General features: G+C 39.1%; 1 protein-coding gene across 3 annotated transcripts; it reads right to left on the bottom strand.

The window, feature by feature from the left end:
• Positions 1 to 2,439: 2,439 nt before the first annotated feature.
• On the bottom strand, positions 2,440 to 12,915 carry tau (microtubule-associated protein tau). Of its 3 annotated transcripts, XR_015837325.1 has the most exons (8): positions 11,897 to 12,915; positions 11,685 to 11,728; positions 9,864 to 10,044; positions 8,760 to 8,968; positions 7,806 to 7,991; positions 4,456 to 4,620; positions 3,799 to 3,885; positions 2,440 to 2,878 (listed from the first exon to the last, which is right to left on the bottom strand). XR_015837325.1 is itself a non-coding variant. In XM_088257512.1 (7 exons), exons 1-7 carry the CDS (start codon positions 12,786 to 12,788, stop codon positions 3,600 to 3,602), a joined length of 1,731 nt encoding a protein of 576 aa, XP_088113638.1. In that variant the 5' UTR covers positions 12,789 to 12,912; the 3' UTR covers positions 2,440 to 3,599. The 3 variants fall into 3 exon arrangements, 2 of the variants coding, with proteins under 2 accessions (XP_088113638.1, XP_088113639.1); XM_088257512.1 differs by lacking the exon at positions 3,799 to 3,885 and having other exon boundaries at positions 2,440 to 3,653; positions 11,897 to 12,912; XM_088257513.1 differs by lacking the exon at positions 3,799 to 3,885 and having other exon boundaries at positions 2,440 to 3,653; positions 8,760 to 8,944; positions 11,897 to 12,910.
• Positions 12,916 to 13,511: the final 596 nt, after the last annotated feature.

The following is a 13,511-nucleotide window of genomic DNA, read 5'->3' as shown; positions in this document are numbered from 1 at the left end:
TTTAAAATGTGCTTCTTTCTACATCAAGTTATTTCTATTTCATTTTCAAAGTGTCAAATTTGTTTCCAAACAAACAAACAAAATGGTTTGTTGAAAACTTCATACTTTTAACTAAAGAAATAGGTAGAATTTGTTTGTAATAAAATTAAAGAAATTCAATACTCAATCATGTGTCGAGTTTATATATTTTTTAACCTAATATCATTACTTTTAAATGCGTAGATAATTACATATTATTAAAAAGAAAGTATCATGTGAAATAAAGTGTTCTCTTTTCTTTAAGAATCTATCCGTCTTTTCAATTTCATGTTACCATTTAACAAATCTGGTCTCGATGGAAGCTCATATGGTCACAAAGGATATCTTCAGGCCACTGCGACCATATCAGCCACCAGAGCAGAAATGATACATGGTTATTTTTGAGAAAATTTGTATCATATTTTATATATTTCTTATACCGCTGCGCTTCTGTTGTTAAATTATGTTTTGTCACTATAATGCAGAAGTATTCTAAGGCTTATATTGATGATAAGGAATTAAAAACTAAGTACTTTATCAACTGACTTGATTTCTTATGGTTAGATTTTTTCAAATGCTTATTTATTAAAGCAGAATATTTAAAAATCAATCATATGATTAGGAAATGTTTGTCTATTTTAAAACATTCATCTTTTTTTTAGCATAGTAAAAAGTCAATTACGTTATTTTTGCTTCACGTTTCAAAAATAATATTTATCAACTGTTGCCAGCCAAAAGAGTGTGAGTGACAAATCCCACTTTTCAGGAGATACATATGAAGCGCCACAATAATTTTTATGATAATTAAGTGGAATAAATGAAATAAATAATTAATAAAACGGATTATTCATCCTACGGATGATATTTCAATATACATTATAAATGTCTCAATCAGACTTTTCTCAATGAGAGACATCTTTTTTCATATAAAAAGGATAGATGCTTGCAATCAAGATAAAACTGTATCAATGCCTTCATCACATAATCAATTCAACGTGGTGCCCTAGAGGTCATTGTATGCGGATAGAGATCAACAAACAAAAAAAATTTAATTTAGCTATTGGTTAGAATAGGTAGGGTTTGATTGCATTGTTTTAATGTTTATTAACATCAATTAATAACTTATATCATATATTGCAGTGCCATTTACACCATTGAATGCAGTTAAGGGTAAAAAGAAAAAGATGAAGTCTTAGTCATATGTTAACGTATGTATGACCTTACTGAATTTATAATTAAGGCACTATAAGGCACTATAAGTGTCTTAAATGTGTCTCCTTAGTAGTAGCCATTTTTAAAAACAACAGTCATTAATTTCATTAACTATTAAACTCTGGCTTTCTTGCTATTTTTTAATGTTATGTGACAAAGAATACTTCTGCAATGGAGTAACAAATTTGTGACATTTCTGTATGAGTGTATCTCGGATTTTTGTGTATCGGTGTCACGTCAGTGATCTCAGTGAATTTGAAATAATTTTGTGAGGGTAATCCGTTCAGTATATTCGGAATGGCGGTCTCTCGAGCATGCAGTCCATTCTGGGTGTCTGGCACTTGCGCGGGGAGAGGTAGCGCGACCTACCCCCCGCGTCCCGGGCGGTGCGGGGCCGCTGGGGGCGCTCCGACGGCCGCCTGGCGCTGGCGAGCCCGGCCGACATGATGGAGCGGGGGCCCGATGACTCCCTGCGGTACCCAATGTCTTGCAGAGAAAGGTAGTCATAGCATTCCTAATAGAAAACAAAAGTGTTACTGGAAGTTTACGGTTGACATTTTGGCTAGTATAATTTTTTATAATTTATATTTGATGCACTAAATTTGTGATTTTCCATTTTATAATTAAAATATACTTTGTTTTAAAATCACTTTGTTTTAAAGCAAAGTTATATTTAAATTATATAATTTTTTTCTTTAACTATTTTAAAAACTTGATATATCCTTTGCAAATTAATGCATTTCTTGACAGTTTCGTACTTCATTTCAGCTGCAGATGGTAGACATTGTAATACAATTGCAAACATCTGCAAAAAAATCAAACAGCATGTAGCACAATAATACAGAAGAGTGCTACCATCATCTGACTGAATATAGCAATAAATAACAAGTTAAATTATCCTATATAACAATCCTGGTTGCAGTTAAGGCTGATATGGTCACAGAGTCACGGAATTATGCTTCGTGGTCATATCCACCGTCACCATGGCCAGAAATGTTTCGCGGAATTCATTTATATATATTATTAAATGTATTTATTTACCTTTTATTTCTGCAGATCTCGGTGTGTATTGTCTTAAGAGTTGTGTGTTGGCTGACTAGTTTGTTGTATAATGAATGTTACTAGGCAACGCTTCCAACTGTGTGCTTGTGCCTTCTACAGTGCCATTGGACAATGTGTTACAGAGGTGACGGGACAAATACAAAGTGCGATATTTAAACGAGTTTATTTCGAGTAATGTCAAAATTACAGCAATTTCATATGTACACGCGTGGTGCTACATGGTTTTCACTCATTTCACATTATTCAAAGGTACATTTGATTTTTGATTAAAAATACAAATTTGATTTGGTGGTAACATTGAAGTAGCGAGCGTGACTCCGGGCTGAACTCGCGTCGGAGCGCCCCTACCGCCGTGACCGCTTCAATATTACCTTACAAAAGGTATATTAGATAAATGCAACGCTACAAGCTTGCAGGTTTGCTGCCCTATGTTAAAGATTAAAACTAATTGAAAAAATTATAAAATTTTACATTTATTAAAGTCTATTATTCTTTACTTATCACTTTCAGATTTACTCTGATCCTTGATGTCTTCAGTCACTTGTTAAAATCCTCAGGATTTTTATTCATTTTACTTGACAGCATGCTTGAATCGATAATAATAGCAAATATTATAATATGTAATACAACACAATTACCATCTATATTATTTTCCTTGAAAAATTAATTAAATGTAATCAAAATATCGTTACTTATAAAGTTTGATTTTAGATATTTTCCTTACATTAAATAGACAGTGTTTTAGTAATTAATGTGACAAAGTATTTAAGGTAAAATGCAACTAAAATTAGGACCGATTAGTGACATGATCGAATCTACAGCCACCCAAAATCCATGATACCCTTTTGGTTTACAATGTTTTTCTTCAAATGAAAAAATGGCACACATTAACATGTTTACAATCGGAAAAGTTGTTCTCTTTACATTTTATAAAAACTTCCAAACCTGTTAATGTAAAAATTCATGCAGAAAGTAAATTAAGAATAATACATATTACATTATTATTTTAAGTATTATTATAGTGGTGTTGCAATGTCATGCGTCATATCTTAGGTAACATTTATAGTCGGGGTAGAAAGTAATACGGTAACAAAGCACATCAGCACTCTGCGACGATATCAGCCGCCACCGTGACCATAAATGTTACACGGGATATCTCAACTGCAAATCCGAGGATCTGTCCACTATCAAACAAATGGGTTTGGTTAGTAATTGGTTCCGTGCTTAATATTTCCGTAAAATGAATGACTGTTAGTGGTAATGTTAGATGGGGTAGGTTCTCTCCAAGAGGGTAGTGGGTAGCCCGCTTAACTCTCCCGATTGAGGTTCTCGTCGGGGTGTTGCGAGGGTGGCACGGGACTCTGGGGAAAGGGAATACAAATATCACACTCTGCCGCATGCTGACAACAACTTGTTAATTGACAAATCTATCCTCTCCGACTAACGCTACCATAAAACCATTCTCGTTAGAGATCCGAGTTTGCACACTAATCTGACATGGTTTACCTGGATGATTCAAGAATTTACGTTGTTTTGGGATAGCCACTAATGTTCGGATGATGATCATTAGTAATACGTATAAAGGTATTCTCGCTGTAAAAATTCAAATTTATCTTAGAAATCAATATAATGTTGCCTTCATTTAGCCAAAATTCACCATTTTTTAAAAATTTGTCCTAGCCTTCTTCTTCTTTTAAACCTTATTTGCATTCAGTTTGCACATAGGTCACTGTGTCATTTCGATACATTGTCATCAATCTTAAATTTCATTAGTGAAAATGATCAGTTCTGCGCTTTTAAGTCCAGGGTAATATTAGATAAATATTAGAATCACTCATATATATATTTCTTTCTGTGGGAATCAAACCCGATACCATTAAACTAAAGCGTAGAACTGATCTCTGGCTTCATGTAATGAACCACTAAGAAAACACTATACGAATACAATGTAGTACCCTATCCACCATTAGGTGTGGGTTTGAAGAAGTGGAGGAATTTCGCCAATAAAATTCAATCATTTTAATACACTGAAAGCTGCACATTTCATAAAGGCAAGGCGAGATCCGGCCCTAAGTAATAATGAGTTTCCCAAAGTTTGTAGAGAGAGAGAGAGAGAGTATCTACTCCCGGTTAAGTTACGCTTGTAGCGGAATGCAAACATACCTCGCTGATGGGCGTGTGTCCGCTGTCGGGAGCGATGGCAGAGATCTGCTTGAGGTATTCCTTGTCGTCGAATATCTTGACGTCCCCTCCTCCGGGCTTGTGCTTCACATTGTCCAGCGAGCCCACTTTGCTATGCGCTTTTATTTCCAACTTTTGATTCTCAATCTGTTGAATGTTCCAACAATATTGGCATACGGTATATTCAAGTACTTTACAACATCGAAGACGGTGTGTATTACGAGCATGTTCAGTGAAATGGCCTTTGTTTTAGCTCTCGTGGAAACCATACCAATTCTTGTACTCTGTTTACATGTTTCGGATTTCTGATAGATCAATTCTCACATTCAGTGTATTACAAATGTGTGTAGACATCTATTCTAACATTTCGCTGGCCCATTGCACAAATGAAACCTTTCCGATAACCATTTTTAGGTGTTGAGTTTAAAAATATCATAAAAAATATAGTTTGATAAATATTATGTGGTTCAAAATAGAAGCACCATACCCATTAAGGTGTACTCAACACAGTAACTAATGGTAAAATTTAATTGATTTACTGTATAACAGAGTTTATTTACTGTGTAAATGAGTTTGGTGTGTAACCGAGTTAATTTGCTCTGTAACAGAGTTTGTTTACTGTGTATGTAAGTGTATTCTTTCTTTTCTTTTAACCATTATCCATAACCAATGGTGCACAGGGCGCTGCATCATTGCCGACGCAGTGTTAACTTGATCGTTAATTGCACGAAAGCAAGGTGATCAGTCCTCCGCTTCAGGTATCAGTGGGTAATATTGAATAAATATTAGAGTAAAAAAATTACATATATTTCTTTGACCCCCCCCCTGGGAATCGAACCCGGGACCTCCAATATGGTAGCCGAGCATGCTGACCATTACACTACAGAGGCGGACAAGTGTATTCAGTGGGTCTTATTCTGTTTTTGTGTATCTGAGTTTATGTATTGTATAACTTAGTTTTCACTTTGCTAATTGAGTGCTTGGAGAAATCAGCACTTAAGTGATGTATTTATTTTCAATGATTGAAAAAAAAAATCTTTATGTAGGAATGATTTCAGTCTCTGAATATATACTAGTAAAATTGTTAGAGAATGTCTCATTGTTGAAATGGGCTAGCGATTAACATCATCTAGTAGCATTGATCATGGTGTGCTAGTGCCGTGTCATGCTTTATATATATCACATAACTAGAGCTCCACACTAATCATTATATAAGTCAGCATTCTCATTAGATAACTCGACAGAAATTTCACTAGACTTGCGGAGCGCTGCACAATCAGACGAAACATATTTTATACATGCCGGGAATATAATAAAGTTACTCCGGCACTAACCTTCCAGATCGTATGCAAAGGAAAATGTTTAGAAGAAGCTCTCCATCTCTTGAGGGGCCACCTTATAAACTAAAAAAAAGCAACATCAATTTTTTGCATCGTCCAAATCATACAGTAAAACGGTTTTTTCTTCTACATGGTGATATAATTTGTGATTCTTAACCCACCCTTATTCGGTCGTGCGTCATCAAAAAGATACTAAGCCCGGGCTTTACTAAAGATAATGTGCAGATTGTTTCATTCCATTCACAATTTGGCCCACTCTACACCGCACACCTCATTTGAGGACTCAAAGTCTCTCGGCAGTACCCAAATACGTAGAAAAATAAACTCGAGATATGTAAAATGGTGCCCAAAATAGGACCCTGCAATGTTCAACCTTGCAAAAATGTGTGCGGAATGAAAATGACAATATTGATATTGGATTGAATAAAATTAGAATTAAAATTATTTTGACTTTTTAAATTTCGAATTAACAAGCGTTTACTGTATACGGAGATGCCAAAGCCATGAGATTACAGACATTATTCCTGACTGGTTTTTCTTATCGATCAATGAGAACTATTTCTATGTAAGTAGGCATCACCGAGGAGACACTAGTCCTTAGATGCATTGTCCAGTGCGTGATGGGCAAAGTTATATATGTACTGACATAGAATGAACCATTTATGCTTTACTTCTAGTTTAAAACCATGCTTAGCATCAAAAATGAGCGCACAACCAAACAAGGTCAAGTTTATTGGTGGAACTAGTCAAAGGAAGCCATTTATATATTCTACTGCGACACAAAGCTTAGTTATTTCAAACAGTTTAAATTTTTACACAAAGTGGTGCTTTGCAATATAAAAACTCTCACTCGAGGAAACAAGAATTCAACTATTAAAAAACACTCGGTGTAACCTGAAAAGTCAACCATTTTACTCACTTCTCGTTTTCCCTCCCTCGTGTTGTTAGTACACTGATTTGGAAATAAACAAAATAAACAAAATAAAAGTTTAAAAAACAACAAACGAATAATAAAAGCTAATCGGATTTTATAAAAATAATACCAGAAATAATGATCATCTATTTTATAAAATATCTATATATGATAAAAATATATATTATAATAATAATAATAATTCGTAAAATATACTACTTTTAGAGCGCTATGCCGTGATTTAATTAACGGAAAAAATATCTCTTGAACTGAATTAATTTTATTATTGTTTTTGATAAATCATTGTAATTAAAAAAAAAAACAATTTGAATAAAAATGCTATATTTTAATAAATAAAATTATTTGAATCTCTATATTGAATACTGGGTTATAAAGTATTTGAATGGCAGTCAAACTGCTAATCATAACACCACGAAGGTGGACTGAATGTCAAAAAAATGATCAGGATTCTGATTGTATCAAAGATGTTTTCAATTTAGGTTTACTTCAGTTAGAATTTGCATGTTTTTAGTGGAGGTTTTTTTGTCAGTGTAAAATTTGACCAAGTAGACATGTTGCACACATAATACTAAGCTGAACTGATCCAAAAATTTGGGAAATTAAGTTACATATCTTGGAACTCGTTCTATGTTGAGCATACTGTCACATAATGAACTGACAATATTATTTGACAGTATTGTTTGCTTATGGAAGGCGTTACAAGTTATGCAACTCGGTGTTTCCAAATTATAGATTGGTTCAGTAGACTATTAAGTGTGGGATGTGTTGAATCGGCATTTAGCGACTAATTTGCAATATGTATTGTGAAATGAAGGTATACACATGTATATCTAAAATAATGAACTGTAAGTGTGTGTGTGTCTTATAAGCCCTATGATCTATTACCCAAACAGAAAAGGCAGTGTCTTATTGGGGCGATTGCCGAATTTACATTGTACAAATCTATCTGTTTCTATTTGTTGGATTTCAGTTACAATGTCTACGCCTCTTTACGCCTCACCTTTGTCTGGTATGCGGAGTTAGCCGGTTTGGGGAAGGGAATGAGATCGGATGAGTACCTTGACATCGCCGCCTCCGGGCTTGTGGGTGATGTTGACCGTGGAAGCCACCTTTGGCTTGGCCTTGTCCTTGAAGTCCAGCTTGACAGTTTCGATCTTTTTGTCCCCTCCGCCGGGCTTGTGTGTCGCATTCTCCAGGGAGCCGATCTTGGACTTGGCATTCCATTGCAGTTTTTTCTGCGTTATCTGCAAGCATAAAATAAAACGCACATTTCTTAAATTTGTTGGCTTTTGCTAGTGAGATTTTTTGGGTGTTAATCTCATTTTTTAGAGAAATTTCAAACTGAATTTGAGCATTTGTTCAAATTCCAAACGATGAGCACTCCATGGAATGGACTTGATAATGTTTTATTTCCATTTTTTATGATTCTCCACCTGGGAGGTCAAAAATGAAGAAACTAGTTGCTCCATTGAATAAGAAACAAATTTTAAAACTTTTTTTATTCCACACCAGAAAAATTCATTTGATTCACTAGTACAACTCATGAACAGAATTCAATTTCTCGTTTTTGCCCAAAGATATTTTACATGTTGTGGTAAAAGAAGACATTTTGGGCTAAAACTATATTTTGGCACAAGTGAACTTTCAAGTATGGAATTTACTTTAATTATTTCTTCTTCTCCGTCTTAATCCTCATTGCTGAGGGTTGTGACCCTTGCAGAAGCAATGACTTAATTATTTATATAATTTTTTTTAAATATAATTATTTTACTCCATTTTGTATTTTTTGTGCGGGTATTTATAAACATGCATCTGGTTAGGTTTGGAATTGATGAAAGGTCTTTTAAATAAAATAATGGCAGATTAGGAGCTATGGAACGAAGAACAAAGGTTGCTGACATACCAATGGGTGGTAGATAGATGATGTCGCCAATATAACAGGATAGGAATGCTGGAGAAAGTACATAATATAGGGAGGTGCGGGTAAGGGAGAAAATAGCGATCAGTCTAACCTTCTTGTCGCCGCCTCCGGGCTGGTAGGTCTCATTCTTGGCAGCTATCCTGGGAGTGACGTTGTTGAAGTCCAGTTTGCGGTTCTCGATCTTGATCTTCCCGCCGCCCGGCTTGTGCGTGGTGTTCTCCAGTGACCCGATCTTGGACTTGACGGCCTTGATGTTGGGCGACGGCGCCGCTCCAACTTGAACGTGATTCATGGGCAATTCTTTAAGCAGACAAAACTTTGTTTTAGTTGTACCTAATCGACAAGGATAATTTGTAAAAACTCGTATAGCAAATATAACAAGAGCCGCAGCCTCTATCTTAGACGCATCATGTAATGCAACACTAATGGGTCTTATATAAAAAAATCATGCAAGCGTTCACATTTATCTAATGATGTATGAAGTGCACAGTTCAGAAATAGTTTCTTGGATGTCTGGAATCGCTAATTTATTAGGTAGGGACTTTTCTATCACCAATGAACCACCAAAAAGAAACCTTCAATAATACATTGATGAGCTAGCACTGGCGAATGAAAAAGTCTTATATTGTGGGCTTCGTTTTAATAAATAGTTTATTGATTTTAAAAGTAAAATCTCTGTGTAAAGCTATTTTTAATTCTATATCCATCAACCATAAAATCTTTGGTAATATCTTAAACATCACATTGATCTTTCTTTACTGCGCTAAAAAAATCAAAAGCATTCCAGTCATTTGCATTCACTGCCCAATCGATACATACTCGTATGCTAAAAATGAGAGATTTAAAGTCGAAAAAATATAGTTCAATAGCTTAAATCAATTATGGTTCGAGTCAAAAAAGATACATTTTAAAAATTAATTGCTGAAAACAGTAACTCGTACAAGCTTAAGTGAGTAAAACACCGACAAAGTCCCTTTCACTTTCACTCACAATACTTAAAAATGGTCAGGTTAGGAGTCAAAATAATCGACGGGTATGTATGAGGAGATGCATGAATGTGGAAGAGGGGAAGAAAGTTTGCAAAGACAAAGTGGTGTGACGTTCTATTCTCTCATACATGGTGATGATAAGTTATTTAGTTTAAGTCCCTTTAGAGGGAAATTGAAAAAAGATAATAATATAAGATGCAACATACTTTTCTTCTCTATGGACGTGTTGCTGGTGGTGCTGTCCGGCGTGTTGGGGGTGTGGGCGCTCTTGTTGGGGCTGCGGGCCACCGTGCGGCTGCCGGCGCCCCCCGAAGCGGGGCCCTTCAGGCCGGGGATCTTGGACGGGCTCTTCTTGCCAGGAGAGCCCCCAGACCCGTTCACTTGCTCCTGTAATGCCATAAGGCAACAGGCTATCAATATCTTCTCTTCAAAGGGCACTGCATCATATGAACGCAGTGTAATCTCGATCGTTAACACATGAAAGAAAGGTGATCAGCCCTCCGCCTCAGGTACCAGTCCAGGGTGATATTGAATAAATATTAGAGTGAAAAAAACACTGATATTTATTTGACCCCCCCCCCCTGGGAATGGAACCTTGGACCTCAAGAACGGTAGCTGAGCATGCTGACCATTACACTACGGAGGCGGATCAATGTCAGTTAATAAAACAAAACGAGAGTTGTTGGGATATTGCTAGGTTAATTAACATTTCATTTTGTATTTTATAGCACTAGTCTTCTTCTTCTTAATTTAGACCGGTTGGTCAGTTATGTCTTTAGACGATGGTGCCTTCTGATAGTGAGCTCCCAACTATTCATTCATACTTTGGAAAGTTGTTTATGAAGGAGGTGGCCAGACGGTTTGAGATGCATCACAAACGGCATGAGTCTATCATCACACATTTTTCAAGGTTTGCATACCAGTTTCCCTTTCGTTTTTTTCCATCTGACCATATCCTGTACTCCGCTTTTTTTTTTTAATTACCTAACGTCCAAATGACTCTGAAATCTGGCTTATGCAACACCCGCTTATCATGACCTTACTCAGACTTCAACTTTTTAAGTTTCATAGCCTTTGCCTACTCGTGAGTGGATTTACTCTTTATGTTTAAAGTTACTGTAATTTCATGTAATTCACAATTGAAAATTCTAGGCAAAAATACTCGCTATCTCGCTAGAGACATGAGTTTATACATTTCATTGATTCTAAGTTAGCAGTGAAGTTACTTTGGTGTATGATTTTAATCAGGTAGTGAATTTACTTGTATGTACTTTTACATATTTAACATACTTACATTAAATTAAAATAATAATAAAACCCTTATCCGCACCCCAATGGTGCATAGGGCAATGTGTCTTATAAACGCAGTGTTATCATGATCATTTTACACATGAAGGAAAGGTGATCAGCCCTCCGCTTCAGGTACCAGTCCATGGTAATATTGAATAAATATTACAGTGAATAAATTTATTTTTACCCCCCTTGGGAATCGAACCCGGGACCTCCAGAACGGTAGCCGAGCGTGCTGACCATTACACTACGGAGGCGGACGACTACATTACATTAGCCCTAGGAATACTTACAATGCGCCTAAGAATACTACATGCCTAACTTATCTTACACTTAACTAACTTATGATTAAGTAGCGTCTGTGTGTTCCTGTACTCCGCAAGTTACTCGCATTTTCAAGTTTAAGACTCTACTGTGCCTCTTGTTGTTTTTCCCGAGATAGATCTTTAGATCTTCACTTCCAAGACTAAGTAATGGTTTAGACCTCTATGTGTCCACCCATGTTTTGGTGTTGGTCGCAGTTCTTTTAAATCCAAACTATTTGCAAATATGTTTTATGTCGAGCCCGTAAAATTTTAACCAAATGGAAGTGAAAAATTATATTTTTTTAATGTGAATTACTATTGTACATACATATTATAAAAATATGTACGGTATGTGTTATTAGAATACGATTGTTACTAGTCAATTGTTATTATTTATTAAAAAAATATATATATTTCAAATTATCAACTTACATTGCCTTGCGTAGATTCATCAACGCCACTGTCATTGTCTCCCTCTGTAAAAAAATGCAGATTAGTGTGATATTTTAAACCGTGAATGAGACATGAGTAATCACTAAATTGTTAATTACTATTAGAATTTCATCCCCATAAAAATATCGTCACATTTGAAATAACATTATATCTTTATTCTAGTTAAAATACGAAGAAAAAAACGGTTATACCTTTTTTTGCTTTGGCCGACATAACCTTTCTCGTGACCGGTTTCCTTTCCTCCGTGCCGGCTTTGATGGGAGACGCGAAGTCCGTCGGCTTGGCTCCCACTCGCGAGGCCGGTCTGCCGGCCTGCGAGTCCGGGGTGCCGGCTCGCTCCGGAGTGTCCGCGCGGACGTCCGGCCCGCTCGCCCGCACCGAGGGAGGCCTGCCCGAGCCGTCCGGAGCCGAGGCCGGCTTGGCCTCGGGATCGGGAGTCTTCGACTGGTTCGACGAAACGGAAGAGGGCCGGTTGGGCGAATCCACTTTAGTCGGTGTCGGCTTTTGCTCGGGAGAAGAATCGGTTCTTGCGAGTGACGGAGAACGATCCAGAGGAACGGGGCTAGCGGGTTTGAAGCCATTCTCGTGGATGAGAGATTTGATCGGGGTCCCGTTTTGAGGGGGTCGAACGTTAGCCCGATTGTTGAGCGCGACCAGGTCGTTCCCGTTGGGGGAAGGAGACGGCCTCGGCGAGCCGTTTTTCCTTTCGTCTCCGTCCAGCGAACCCATTATGGATTCCATCATCTTGGATCCGGAGAGTCGCGACTCCGGTCTGTCCGGCTTGGTGTCGGACGAGTCCGACTTGACGCTCTCGCGGGAGCCCCTCGCCGCGTCCGCCCTGGCGAGCTCGGTGAGGCCGACGTTGAGCGGGGACTCGTTGTGCCTGTCGGCGGACGGGACGCCCTCCTTGATGAACGCGAGGCCGGGGCCGCGGGCGAGGGGGCCCTCGGGGACTCCCGTCAGGCCGCTGACGGAGCGCCTCCTCTCCTCGTCGTGCGCGAGGCCCGGCGGGAAGGCTCCGGGAGGCCCCGCGATGCTGAAGCTCCGGCTCTTCACGCCCGGGGGCGCGTTGTCGGGCTCCATGGGCGGGCGGCGCACCGGCGGGTCGCCGGGCGGGGAGATGGAGGCGAGCGAGCCCTGGCGGGACACCTGGCCCGGGGGCGCCGGAGGGCGCGGCTGCTGCGGGCCGGGCGGCGCGGGCGGGCGCTGCGGGCCGCGGGGGCCGGGCGGCGGGGTGGCCGGCGGCGGGGGGCCGGGTGGGCGCGCGGCCTGCGGCGGCAGGGACGGTGGGCCCGCGGGCCGGGGCGGCGGGGCGCGCGGGGGCGCGCTGAGCGGGCCTCCCGGTAGGAAGGGGCGCGGGGCGCCCTGGGCGGGCGGGGCGGCGGGGCGCGGGCCGGCGGGGGCCGGAGGGCGGAACTGCGGACCCGCCTTTGTAACAAAACAATAAGTGAAAATAACGAGATAGATATTACAACATATTAAAACTAGCTCGTGTCTATATGGAACCTTATGTGAGATCATCCTGAAAGGCGTAATAACACGCCTTTGAAGTTTGCTAACTCTCCTCTGTAATTAGCGTCGCTACAAGTATAAAGCAGTTAGCGTTTTTCAGTGTGAAGATAACACCTTACATAACGCGTGTTCATCACACCGCTGCACACATGCACCAACCACTGCAGGAGTAATAAACCGTCCCGCTAGTGCGCTAACGACGCTTCATTTTCGTGCAAATTAAACGTTATATGTAATTCCTTGAAAGAGAACTTTTCCGAAAACCAGGTAATAAATGGAAGGCGTTTTCATGTC

This window comes from Brachycentrus maculatus, unplaced genomic scaffold (genome assembly GCF_059751285.1).
Source record: "Brachycentrus maculatus isolate JH-2025_06_01 unplaced genomic scaffold, ASM5975128v1 h1tg000081l, whole genome shotgun sequence".
Lineage (NCBI taxonomy): Eukaryota > Metazoa > Arthropoda > Insecta > Trichoptera > Brachycentridae > Brachycentrus > Brachycentrus maculatus.
Note: the sequence above shows the minus strand (reverse complement) of the source record. Positions and strands in the feature narration are given on the sequence as shown.